The following is a 12,997-nucleotide window of genomic DNA, read 5'->3' as shown; positions in this document are numbered from 1 at the left end:
TCCCCCATCTCTGGGTGTGCACCATTTGCACGTGGTAGACACACCTTGGCGAGCTCCCTCTGCTCCAGAGGGTCCTGGCTGAATGTTTGAAGGCGGGGCGGTGGCTTCAGGACCCTCTTCAGGTGGGAAGAGGAAGGTCTAGCTCCTGGACAGACCACAAAACTGAAAACTGACCGAACTGCCGAGGGGCCCAGAGAGCCCCACTCCTTCAACCCCTCCATGTACAAATGAGGGCACTTCAGCCCGCAGAGAGGAAGGCCTCGTTCAAGGCCCCACAGCGAGCGGGTGCCTCTTCTCTCAACCCCTGGAGGAGATGGTGCTTTGGGGAAACATTGGGCAGGCTGGTCTTAGGAGTCAGACATGTGGTAGTTGGTTACGGCATTGTGGTCCAATGAATGCTTTCACAGATGCCGCCAAACAGAGGGGCAGCCAGTCTTGTTTGGGAGTGGGTATGGGCAATGGCTTCCTAGAGGTGGACGGCATGGGAGTGAAGGGGAGTTAACCGCAAAGAAAGGAAAGAGAAGAGAGGTTCAGGTGGAGAGTGCAGAGTTGCAGAGGCCTGGACGTGTGGGAGAGCATGGTCCAGGCAGGCAGCTCGAGGCATCTTAGAAAGGCAGAACAGGGGCAGAGTGTGAGTAAGGGATGGGAGACCGGCCTAGATGGTTAGGTTGGCAAAGGGCGGGTTCTCAAGGGCTTTCAATGGTACAGTGAAGAGTTTGGACTTTTCCCCAGTGGGGAAGATGGGGCTTGAAGGAGAGGGACCTGGGTAGAACCAGATAGGGGCCTTATCTTCCTGATCCCCAGTGGCCCCTCACTGCCTGATCAAGTCTACGCTCAATAAATAATTGTGGAATAAGTGAGTGAACGAATGAGGAAATGGAAGATTGTGCTGGAGAAGGATGGTTCCAGCTGCAGTGTGGGGGGTGGGTGGGAGCAGAGACAAGCCCAGAGGCTTCGAAGCAACCGGCTCCTGGAGGAGGAGGGTTTATCATTTAGAGCTGGGAGTGTGGGTCCCTCTCCTCCCTCCCTCCCACCCCAGAGAGGCCCCTTAGTGCCAGCTTTTGATGAGACTCTGGGCACACTGGGGGTGCAGGTGGGGCCAGCTGAGAACCCACACGTTGGCGTCTCCTGCAGCAGAAGCCTGGTGGAAGGGCCTCAAAGTCGTGAGCCAGATGTGGAGGGGATCTGGCCGCGCCGTTGGACGGCCTCCTCTGAGCCCACCCTGGCCCACTTCCCAGGCCCCAGCTCCCTCCAGCCGCAGGCAGCGTCTGCAGCCCCCTTGGAACCATTCCCCCTCACAGTGGCCAAATGAAAATGTTTGTTGAAAACAACATGTGCATAATTAAAGCTTAATGAGCGCTTGTCTGTTTGGAATGTGCAATTAGATTTATAATTGGGGATGGGAGCGAGCTCCAAATGGCTTTAAATGGAGCCGAGAGAGAGGATAATTTTTGCCATAAATCTGCGGTAATGCGGACGGTATGTAAGTTACCACCAGTGGTAGATACACAGGCCTGCCGGGCGGCCATGCTATGCCCACTGGGCTACCCTGCCTATTGGGCCCCCTTGGCAGCTGCAGCTGGCTAATGCCCTGTGGTGGGACTGACCAGTGGTCTTTGAGGTGGGTCTGCTCTGGGTTGGAGCAGGAGCTCCTGTTGGTCTTCCCGTCTGCAGTCTCTGAGCTCTGTGATTGGAGCTGACTGGGGAGATGAGGGGTTGGTACGGAGTCCAGCTGCCCTGGTCCCCAGGGATCTTTGCTAGGCCAGGAATTCTGCATCATCACCATGTCACCCCTGGGCTGGGATGTGGCTCCATATTTTGTTCTCGGCTCTATCCCAGCACCTAGAACTCAATTAACATTTGTTGAATGAGTGAATGCCTCTGTACCAGCCTCTTGCCTTAAACAAGTCACTCTCCCTCTATGGGCCTCAGTGTCCCCATATCTATGACAGAGAATTGGATCAAGCTATTGCTGATGTGGACTCTTCTGTCTCCAAGGTTCAGAGTCTGGGGCAGAGGGTGACAGGTACAGCATCTCGACCAGTGCTGTCCAATGGAAATACAATGCAAACCACATGCGTAATTTTAAATTCTCTGGTAGCCACATTAAAAAGAGTAAAAAGGAACGGGTGAAATTAATTTTAATAATATGTTTTGGTTAACCTCACATATCCAAAATGTTATCATTTCAACATATAATCAATATAAATATATTGATGAGGCATTTTACCTTTTTTGTTGTTGTTCTAAGTCTTTGAGACCTGGTGTGTATTGTACACTTAAACACATCTCAATTCAAACTAGCCATGTTCCAAGTGCTCAATAGCCACATGTGGCTGGTGGCCACCATACTGGACACACAGGTCTAGAAGGAGCATGGTTGGAGCCAGGTGGGAAGGCTCTGCTTTCTCATCTATAAAATGGGAGCAATGATTCCCACCACCCAAAGGAGCCAGGTGCCTGGTAGCACTCCACCACCAGAGCAGTAGTGACCTCTGTCATTTTACACCACCTCCCGATGTTGTCTGTTGACTAAAACAGGTGGCACCGTCCAAGCCTACTCTTGTCAGCGGTAGGGAGGTGGGTCCTGCAGTGGCCCATAACACTGGGCTTGCTCACGAGGCGTGCTCCCAGCCCCTCTGACAGGCTGTGCCCAAGGCATTGTCTCCTCTTACTGATAGATAAGGCCCCCAGCCCAGAGTTGTGAGGTCACCTGCTCTGGTTCACACAGGTTGGACACAGTAGGGGTGGGAAGCCAGTGTGGACTTTTGGGGAGCCGGCAGCCTGGACTGCAGACTCAGCTTGGGTGTATCCTGGCTGTGTGGCCTTGGGAAGATCCCCTAACCTCTCTGGGCCTCAGTCGTAGCACTGGATTTCTCGGCGGGCAGAATAAGAACGTGCGTTATGCCCAGCAAAGCAGGAGCATCAATAAGCAGAGAAACTTTTTTTGGAGAGAAATTGATATTTGATATTTAGGAACAAAGCACGAAAGCCATCCTCTTAAGAAAAATCAGCTCTTAGTTGGACTCTCTTATGAAGATTTTAATTGACGAATTTTATTTCAAATGACATACAGCGGACAGAGGCCTCAGGGGCCTTTCCCATGCTTAGGACCTCACAGGCTTGCCTGAAGCCCCACTCAGTTTCTTCATCGACAGAGGAGAAGCAGTTAGAGCAACCTCACAGGGTTGTTGTGAGGATTAAACAATAATGTAAGTCATAGCTAACAATTATTGAGTGCTTTCTGTGTACCAGGCGATGTTGGAAGCATTTTCTGTATGTTAAGTATTTAATCCAAATGATAGTCATACCCATTTTCCAGATAAGGAAACTGAGACATAATAACTTAGTTAAAAAGTCACACAGCTTGAAAAGCAAGCCCGGGATTTGAACCCAGGCAGCTGGAATCTGAGCCCATGTGTGTTACTACTGTACTTTCATCCTTCGCTCAGTGGTGGGGGGCCTGGAGTTGAGCACACAGGGCCCAGTCAGAGTTCGAGCCTGAGGCTCTATCCTGGTCCCCGCTCCATCTGTGCAGCACCTCTCTGCCCCCTCCCCCAGCATCTCCCTGGTCCTGATGCCTATCTCTCTGTGAGACTTCCACATGAAACCGCACTCTCGGCGGAGCCCAGGGTGCAGCTGCCGCATTTGCTGCCTCTGTCTTCTGAGCCGTGTTTTATCTGTGCAGAACGAGTGTTCTCACGGCTCGACGTGCGGGCAGGCGGGAGCAGTGTATGCTGCTTTGATTGTTTCCTCTTTAGATCTCTGAGGTGCGTCTCGGTGTCGGAGACTGGCTGGGCTGAGGGCTGTACATCCTTGGTCTTTGATCTGTGTCTCTCTGCAGAGGGGTGGAGCGGCAGCTTCCACAGAACAACTGTCGCTTTGGTGCCTGGGGTCAAGGCCAGGTTCAGGACTGACTGGGTGGCTTTGGGCAAGCTCCCCAACCACCCTGAGCCTCGGCTTACTCATCTCTATAATAGGGCAGCTCGTGCAGCCTTGGGATTTCTGGGGTTCCGTTGAGACAACCAGGCACAGCTCTGGGATGAGCTCTAGCATACAGTAGGTGCTCACAGCAGCCTTGGATGTCACATTCCCTGCTCTTTGCCTGGCTGACCCCTGTGTGTCCTCCATCATGGAGCTTCCAACTTACTTTTCAGGATGCCTCTCCTGAAAGGCCCTTCTCCCTGCTTCCACTCCCCTGTGATAACATTATCCTGCCACTGTCACGTCTGTCAAGGATGAGACCATCATTCGATGTCTGAAACAAGACACTGAACTCATTGCTGTGCTTTGCAAAGCTGATCTCTCCAAATCAAGCAAGAGCTGAGCTTTGTAGGGTTTGGGGAAGCATGGGGTCCTGGGATGGGGGGACTTGCAGAAGCAGGAAGTTCTGGACTGGCTGACCCCCAGCTGTGGACGTATGGCTGTTGGAGCAGGACTGTAATTGATCGCTTGACTTTGGAAGCTGAGTGATTGCAAAGCTGTCACTGACCAACTGGGACAGGCTTCAAACAAGTTTTGTGGTTACTTGTTCCCATCTTGGGACTACGGCCAATGACCAGCCTGTCTTCCTTTCTCAGATTTGGAGAATAGGGACATTTTATTCACCCGGGCTTCTCCAAAGGACTGGGTGCTCCTTGAGGGCAGGGGCTGTGTCATAATCACTATGCTATGCCTGGTGTCGGTACAATGTTGGCACATAGTAAGCACTCGCCAGCTACTGGTCAATGAACAAGGACTGTTGCCCCCTCTGTAACCTCCAAATCCCTTTGCTTTTACCTCTGCTCTGTGCCTTGGGACATGCTTTATTTATGGTAAGTCCCCATGGGAGTCCATATGGGAACGTGTTACTCAGTACATTGTGGATGCTTGGTCCATGCTACAACAAGGGCATTGAGTGATTTCATTTTGCTTGGGCACATTTACATTAGGTCTTAGACCCAGGACTGAGAGTGGGAATGCACGAGGGGAAGACATGGGAGGGACAGGGTCAAGGTGAAAGGGCTGACCTTAGACAGGAAGGAGACACTTCACCTTTTCAGACCAAAGGAAAGGAGGTCGGGATGGGTGTGACATAAATAATGTCAGGAAGGGGAAAGAGTTGAGGGGGATATCGGATGGCCTCAGTGACACAGGAGACGTGGTCCTTTGCTGGACTGAGAAGGATTGCGGCTGATGAGGGAGAAGAGTCGAGCATATAAAAACAATCATAGGTAACATTTATTCAGCACCTGTTAAAAATCATTACTGTCATTGAGCATTATGTTACAATGTTAACTCAGATCTATCTGATAACAGATGTCGAAAACCATATGAGGTTGGAATAATTAATAACTGCCATCATTACCATTTTACAGGTGAGGAAACTAAGGCAAAGAGGGGTTAAATCCAAGTTCACACACACCTAGTAACTGGTGGGACCAATACTCCAGTTCAGGAATCAGTGCTGTTGCCCAATATATCACACTGTACATAGAAGTCGAATTAAGTCCAAAGGCGACTTGGGATGGAAGCTTTAAGTTTGGGCCCAAGAACATGGGTTTATAGAAGCAAGCAAGACTATTAAGTTGGAGTGCATAGCCAGGAAAAAAAAAAAGACCTGGGAAGAGTTGTATTTCAGTGGGTAGAGAAAGGGAGGAGGAGGGTGCTCCAGGCTGGTGATGGGACAGTGTGTGCAAAGGCAAGGGCACTGGAGGTTCCTGCAACATTGAGGGATGCTGTGGGAGCTGAGGCTCAAGGCTGGTTACCGTGGAGGGTCCTGGATGCCAGGGTTAACGATATGGAGTCACTGCAGGGTTTTGACCTGAGGAGAGATGTGATTGCCAAAGATCACTGGTGATAGGCAGGGTGGAAGATGGACTGGTGGGGGAAGCGGAGCAGAAGGCTTCTGCGGGTGATGGGATCAGGAGGATGTAGGAGAGAAGAGGTCCAGAGTCACCCAGGGGGTACTGACTGTGGGACTATGTGGAAGGTGACACCTTCTTTCGTGATGGTGGAATACTGGCAAACGAGCAGGTCCATATGTGTGTTATGAGTTCAGTGTTGGGTGTGTTGAATTTGAGGTGCTCATGGACCAAATAGGGGAGATGTCCAGGGAAAACTGTGTATTGGAATCTGGAGGTAACTTGGCTGAAGATAAACATTTGAGAGACAGTGCATGTTGCAACCCTGAGAAGCCATGACATTGTCCATGGAAAGTGTGAATAGGGGGAGGAGGAAATACCAGGAATACTTATCCACCCACCTATCCATCCCACCCACCCATTCAACCCATTCCATCCACCCAGGCATCCTACCTATCCAGGCATTTATCTATGATTGCTACATACCCATCCCAACTGTCTGTTTGATTATCTCACCCACTATCCCAATCATCTTTCCACCCACCTATCTCTGCATACTCACCCAGCCATCCCATCTCATCCATCCATCCACTCGTCCCCTCATCCTAACCATTCAGTCTACACATTCCAACCACCCATCTGCCCATCTGCCCATCCATCCATCCACACACCCATCCTACCTTCTGATTCCATCTGTTCAGCCATGGTGCCGTCTGTTTATCCACCTACTGGCCCATCTGTCCCATTCATTCCCCAAACCACTCATCTTATGCTCCTGCCCATCTACCCATTTATCCATCCATCCATCTATCCATCCGTTCCTTCATCCCACCCATACACCTAACCAACCATCCATTCATTCATCTCACTTGTTCCAGCTGTTTCCTGCTGTCTTCACTATGGCAGCCACCAGCCACATGTGACTTTTGAGTACTTGAAATGTGGCTAGTCTAAATTGAGATGTGCTGTAAGATAAAATACACTCCAGATTTCAAAGACAGTGCCAAAAAAAAAAAAAAAGAGTGTAAACTATCTCATGCATAATTTTTCTATTGATTACATGTTGAAATCATAATATTGTGAATATGTTGGGTTAAATAAAATATGTCATTAAAATTAATTTCACCTGTTTATATTTACTTTTTAACTGTAGCTACTAGAAAATTTAAAATTACACATGTAGCTTGCATTTGTGGCTTGTATTATATTTCTATTGGACACTGCTGATTTATACCATCCATCATCCATCCATCCATCCATAATCCACCCATCCATTCCATCCTTCACTCCCTCCCTTCCTTCCATCCATTCATCCACCCACTTATCATATTTGTCTGTCCCACAGATATTTGATTTACACCTGTTCTGAATCAGTGACCCTGTGGGTCATAAGAATGAGGAAACTGAGACTTTGAGCAATTAAGGAGCTTGCTCGAGGTGGCACAGATGGAGCTGGCATCATCTGACTCTCTAAGATCAGGGCTCCTCGCCTTTCACCTTAGCTGCCTATTTGCTAAGTTTCCTTAAAGATAAAAGCTGGATCTAGGTGTGTGGGGGGCTGTTGGAATTAGGGGCTCAGGAGCCTCTCTTGCTGGGGGACCACACGGTGTGGGGAGAGACAGCCCCTGTCAAAGCCTCTGTGAACTGAGTCTCTGGTGGCCGTCATGAAAGGGTTATCCCCACACATCCGATATTTGCAAAAGTGTGGGTTCTTTCAGATTCCAAAACTCATTTCCATGACAAAACTCTTGGGAAGAGAAGATGAAGGCCTGGCTTTTGCAGAACAATCTTCCAGCTGTAATGAGGACTGAAGATGGCGATGGGAAAAGGAATTATAATTAGAATATGAAATGGGGAAAATTAATCTATTCCAGTCAGTGGTAAGAGGATGTTCTCCTGGCGTTTCGTGGAAATTCTTAGGCCGATATTTCCCCCTACATTTTTTTTTTCACATTTTAAAGCATATAGAAGGTTGTGTGGCATGAAAAATGATTTTTGACTGAGCGACTGATAAATTGTGAAATATGCACAGAATTGAAGTCCCTGTGCATTTTCGCTTTGTATGTCTCTCCATGCTCATGCCATGTATGGTTGTGTGTGTATTTGTGTGAGTTATATTTATACAGTTGCAGATGTACGGTATACTTATACACACCTGGGCATCCCCCACTTTCTGTGTGTGCATGCTGTGGGTGTTGTGTACCCAGTCACGTAAAGGGTCTATGATATGTGCACACTCATGTTTGTGCTGTGGACACCTTTGTGTTGGTTTGTGTTACCCATGGATGTGGTACATGTGTGACTAAGTGTGGTCTTGAATGCTGTGTTGTGTGTGGCATGGGCTCCACTGGTTTGTGGTGCATGAGCTGTTGCCATGCTTGGGCACACTGCGTATGTCACATACCTTGTTCACATTCACACTCAGATTCACTGTGTGGTGGGTATAATGTGGGCATTTTCTATCTTGTCTGTGCACATGGAGGAGGAGGTGGCCCTGTGGTGTCTGAGCACAGAGGCTGGCTTTGTGACTTCTCCCCTTGGCTTACAGTTTTTTCCTCCAGAAAACATCCCCCAAGAGGAGGGCTGAGAGGGGAAGGCCCAGGCTCTGGAGGACAAGCCAGGGGAAGCCTGGGAGCCCTCAGGGTCTCTCTCCGTCCTCCCTTTCCCCTCCAAGGGCTCTGACGTGGTGGAGTCCTGGGCAGACCTGGACTGAGAAACCCTCCACCCCTTCAGGGCCTCTGTTCACAGCTGCTCAGTAGCCAGGTCCCGAGCCCCGTGTGCTCCCAGGGCACCGTGCCAGGCACCCAGGGATAGCCTAACTGAGGCTGACCCTGGCCCTGCCTCGGGAACCACCGCCAACTTCCCGGGTCCTCCTTGAAAGCAGGAAGCAAGCTTTGCTCCAGCATGCGCAGCTCTTTCTTGGTGGAATAAACGAGTGAGTGAATAAGCCCACTTGAGCCGGGCTCTGGTGACCTCAGGGGGACCCACTGCCCAACCCCCTTCCTGCCGCCCGCACACACCCATCAAGATCCAAGGTCTCTTTTTCTCGTGTCTCCAATGCCGGTCACCACTGCTCGCTGCAGATAATTCCTCCCTCCTCGAACCACTGACGCATACTTATCAAACACCTGTCATGTGCCAGACGGGGCTAGTTATTGGTTATATAGTGCGGTGCAGCAAAGCCTTGGTCCCTGCTGTCAAGAAGCTTACAGCCTCGTAGGAAGACCGAGCAGAAGCAGCGAACAGACCACTCTGAAGTGCAGCCTCTCCCTGACTGTGCCATCTCGGGCAACTGCTTGTCCTCTCAACATGTCTCCTTGGTTTTAAACAGGGAAAATAAACCTGCTTCCATGGGTTGTTGTGAGGATTAAATGAGATCTCCTGTGGAAAGCATTTTGCTCGGTGCCAGGTATATTCATTCATTCACCAGATACTGTTGTGTGCCTGCTCTGTGCATCAGGGGAGAGAGCAGACCAGGGCCTGTCCTATGTGTTGGCTCCGTTCTAGCCAGCATTCAATAAATAGGCTATTACACAGGGTTTGGGGGGGACATCTTTCCCTCCGCTCCTTTAATACATATTTTTTTTTTTTTGGTGAGGAAGATTGTCCCTGTGCTAACATCTGTGCCAATCTTCCTCTATTTTGTATGTGGGATGCCGCCACAGCATGGCTTGATGAGCGTGTAGGTCTGCGCCCGGGATCTGAACCCGCGAACCTTGGGCTGCCAAAGGCAGAGTGCACAAACTTAACCACTACACCACCAGGCCAGCCCCTGTATTCCTATATTTTCAACCTATGCCATTTTTTTTGATTACTATTGCTTAATAAAATATTTTAAATACTTGGTTAAACTTAGCCCCCCTCCATTTCCAATCATTCTTTCTTTTAGAAGATATTTAGAAGATATTTAGAAGTTGTGTGTGGTTTTTAAAAAAGTTTTAATTTTATCAAAGTAATGTATGGCCATGGTGACACATCAAATAATACCCAGGAGCTTTTGTTGAAAGCTCCGCATCCTGCCCAATGCATAGTCCCGTTCCTGGTGCCAAGCTGTGCCAGGCGCTGGAGGATTTGGAGGTGACCAGGACACAGTTCCAGCCTCCACGTGGCTCCCACTCTGGGGCAGAAGATGAATGTGAAGACAGTCTGTGTTGTAAGAGGGACAGCCAGAAGAGGCGAGAGCATGGCAGGCCTCCTGGAGGAGGTGGTTTCTGAGCAGGGGCTTGAAGCTTGAGCTCTGTGTGCAGTGTGGTGGATGGAGCCCTGCATCTGGGGTCACTGCCCGGACTCTAGGCAGGCATGGCACGGCCTTTTCTTTTGCTAATCCGGCAGTCACCGAAGAACTGCCCATCCCTGTGCTGGGAAGGCACTTGGGTGTAACCACCAATCCCACTGCCTCCATGGAAAGACTGCCTGGTAACAGACAATGTGAATGGTGTGGTGGTTGCTTCATTCATTCATTCAACAAGCATTTATTGAGTATCTACTCTGTGCCAGTCACTCTTCTAGGTGCTTGGGAGGCATCAGTGTATGGAGAACCTCTAATTTAGTAGGGGGAAGCCAATTGTAAGCAAAGAACATGGCAAATAAGTAAATTATACTGACTGCTAGAAGGTGAAAGGGTCTATGGCAAAGAACAAGGTAGAGCGGGGCAAGGGAATTGGGAACAGTGGTGGTGGTGGGAGGTGGGAGGCTGGCATCTGAGCTGGTTGCTGAGGAAAGCCTCTCTGAGTGAAGAGAGTCTGGGTGAACTGATGTCTGGTGCATGATTGCAGGAGTGTGGATTTTTAAAGCCTCCATGAGGGCTGCTTGGCAGTGTCCGTCAGAGTTACAAATGCACACACAGTTGGTCCCAGCAATTATACAGACTAATCTTACAGATAAGCTCACACCCATGTGAGATGATGGATGTACAAAAATATTCACGGGAGCAACGCTGGGATAGCAAAAGACAAGAAACAACTCAATTGCCCATGTGCTCAACTACTTAAATATAAATGTTATGTCTCTACTGTGGAATACTAGGTACCAGAAGGCAGAATTATGTTCTGATATAAAACGCTTTCCAAGATGTGTTGCTAGGAGAAAAATAAGGTGCAAAACGGTGTGTATAGTATGCTGTCATTTGTGTGAAAGAAATGACTGTAAAATGTATATATGTACGCCATCTCTGAAAGGGTATCAAGGAAGCTGGCAGACGCAGTGGTTGCCTCTGGAGAGGGGCAATGGATGGCTGGGCGGTGGGTAGGAAGGAGACTTTTCACTCTGTTGCTTTTAATACTTTGGGAATTTTTTTTTTTTTTTGGTGAGGAATATTAGCCCTGAGCTAACATCCATTGCCAATCCTCTTTTTGCTAAGGAAGATTGGCCCTGGGCTAACATCCATGCCATCTTCCTCTACTTTATATGTGGGACACCTGCCACAGCATGGCTTGATGAGCGGTGCAGAGGTCCATGCCTGGGGTCTGAACCTGCGAACCCCGGGCTGCCAAAGTGGAGCACATGAACTTAACCACTACGCCACCGGGCCGGCCCCCTACTTTGGGAATTTTGAACCATGTGAATGTAACCTAATGAAAGAATAAAAATTTTCTATTAAAATAAAATGGCCTGCTGCTGTTGGCACCCCACCCGGATCCCTTTACTAGCCTGCGCAGCCTCTCCTGTCTGCTGTGAGCGTGGGCTGCAGATGGCTCACAACTGGCACTGTTCTCTGGGGAACTGTCCTTAGCAAGATGGGGGCCACCCTGCTCAGAAGGTTATGCCTCCCCCTGTCCCCTAAGGGCAGCCCACAGCCGGTGACTGACTTACATGGGCTGCAAAAGGCCGGCCCCTTGCTTCCTGCGGGACTGACTCTGTGGTGCAATTCGTGCCCCAGACTCCCCATGGGATCAGGCTGCAGCGAGTCTCCAGCTGAGGCCACATCCTTGCTTGGCTCCTTCCACTGCCCTGTCCTGCCTACCTCCCTCCCTTACAGGTCATTCCTAAAGAGCACTCTCAAAGCTCACATGCATCTGAATCCTTGTCTCAGGCTCTGCCTCTAGGGAGCCCTACCCAAGACACCGTCTCAAGGGAGGGGAACTAACTGGACTAAGTGCTCTGTAGGTTTCAGTGCAACATCCCGTGGAGAAGGGATACCTGTCATTATCCCCACTCAACAGGTGAGGAACCTCACATGTTCAGACACCAGCTCAAGATCACACATCAGGGAAACGGGGAGCCAGTGGCCCCAGAGCCCACACTTCTCCCACCACACCTGCTGCCTATTGCAGGGCAATCTCCCTGAATCCAGACTGGGCAGCTTCTCAGAAACAGGAGTGTAGTTCCTGTGCATGGTTTCTACCATAGTCCTCACTGCCTGTGGCGAAGGGTGGCCTAAGGGGCAAATGAGAAGGGGCAGAGCTTCTTAGGATGGTAAGACCTGGAGGGCATGTCTGGGGCAGGCTGTCCCGACCTCGAGGCTCTACAGATCTCGGCCTCCCTCCATCATGTGGATTTCCAGCTCCAGCTGATAGCCTGATGGCATCCTGGGTGAGAGAGATATTGCGTACTTCCAGGGATGGGGAGCTCAGTATCTGACAAGGCCGCCTGCTACATCTATGGACAAGGTATAAGGGCAGAAAGGTTTTCCTGTCTTCATCCTCACCATGACTAATGGTGCTAACCTGAGCCCTCAGGGGCCGCAGAACAGGGCTGCTCCTTCTGTCCTAGAGGGAGCCCTGCTGAAATGGGGAGTCAGGCATCTTGGTTTCCAATCTTTGCTTCTCCAGGCCCCGAAGTCCTTTCCCTTAGTGCATTCAGTCCCCTGACCTCCTCTGGATTCTTCTTCTGGGGACTTCTTGGGAACATTTTACTCAGAGCCTCTTCTCTCTCTCTGTTCCAGTTTGATGGTGACAGTGCCTACGTGGGGATGAGTGACGGAAACCCGGAGCTCCTATCAACTAGTCAGGTGGGTGCCCCGGCCTCCCTGAGTGGGGGTCTAGCCTTGGGCTGGCTGGAGCCGAGCTGGGGTGAGGGTGGGAGGGGTGTAGAGTGGGGGGCACAGCCTACCACTCTCCTGTCACAGAATGATCAAGAGTATCAGTTGAGTCCATGACAATCAAACTAGGACTACGGTTTTCTGTAAATCACCTACTTAGTTTAAAATGGGCATC

At 50.1% G+C, this 12,997-nt stretch overlaps 1 protein-coding gene across 1 annotated transcript in view; it reads left to right on the top strand.

The window, feature by feature from the left end:
* TOX2 (TOX high mobility group box family member 2) overlaps positions 1-12,997 on the top strand; it is a 140,194-nt gene that overhangs the window by 40,889 nt on the left and 86,308 nt on the right. The window contains exon 2 of the mRNA XM_058562664.1: positions 12,727-12,792. Coding sequence (XP_058418647.1) covers positions 12,727-12,792 — 66 coding nt within the window. The remainder of the gene's footprint in view (positions 1-12,726; positions 12,793-12,997) is intronic.

This window comes from Diceros bicornis, chromosome 19 (genome assembly GCF_020826845.1).
Source record: "Diceros bicornis minor isolate mBicDic1 chromosome 19, mDicBic1.mat.cur, whole genome shotgun sequence".
Taxonomy (NCBI): domain Eukaryota; kingdom Metazoa; phylum Chordata; class Mammalia; order Perissodactyla; family Rhinocerotidae; genus Diceros; species Diceros bicornis.
Note: the sequence above shows the minus strand (reverse complement) of the source record. Positions and strands in the feature narration are given on the sequence as shown.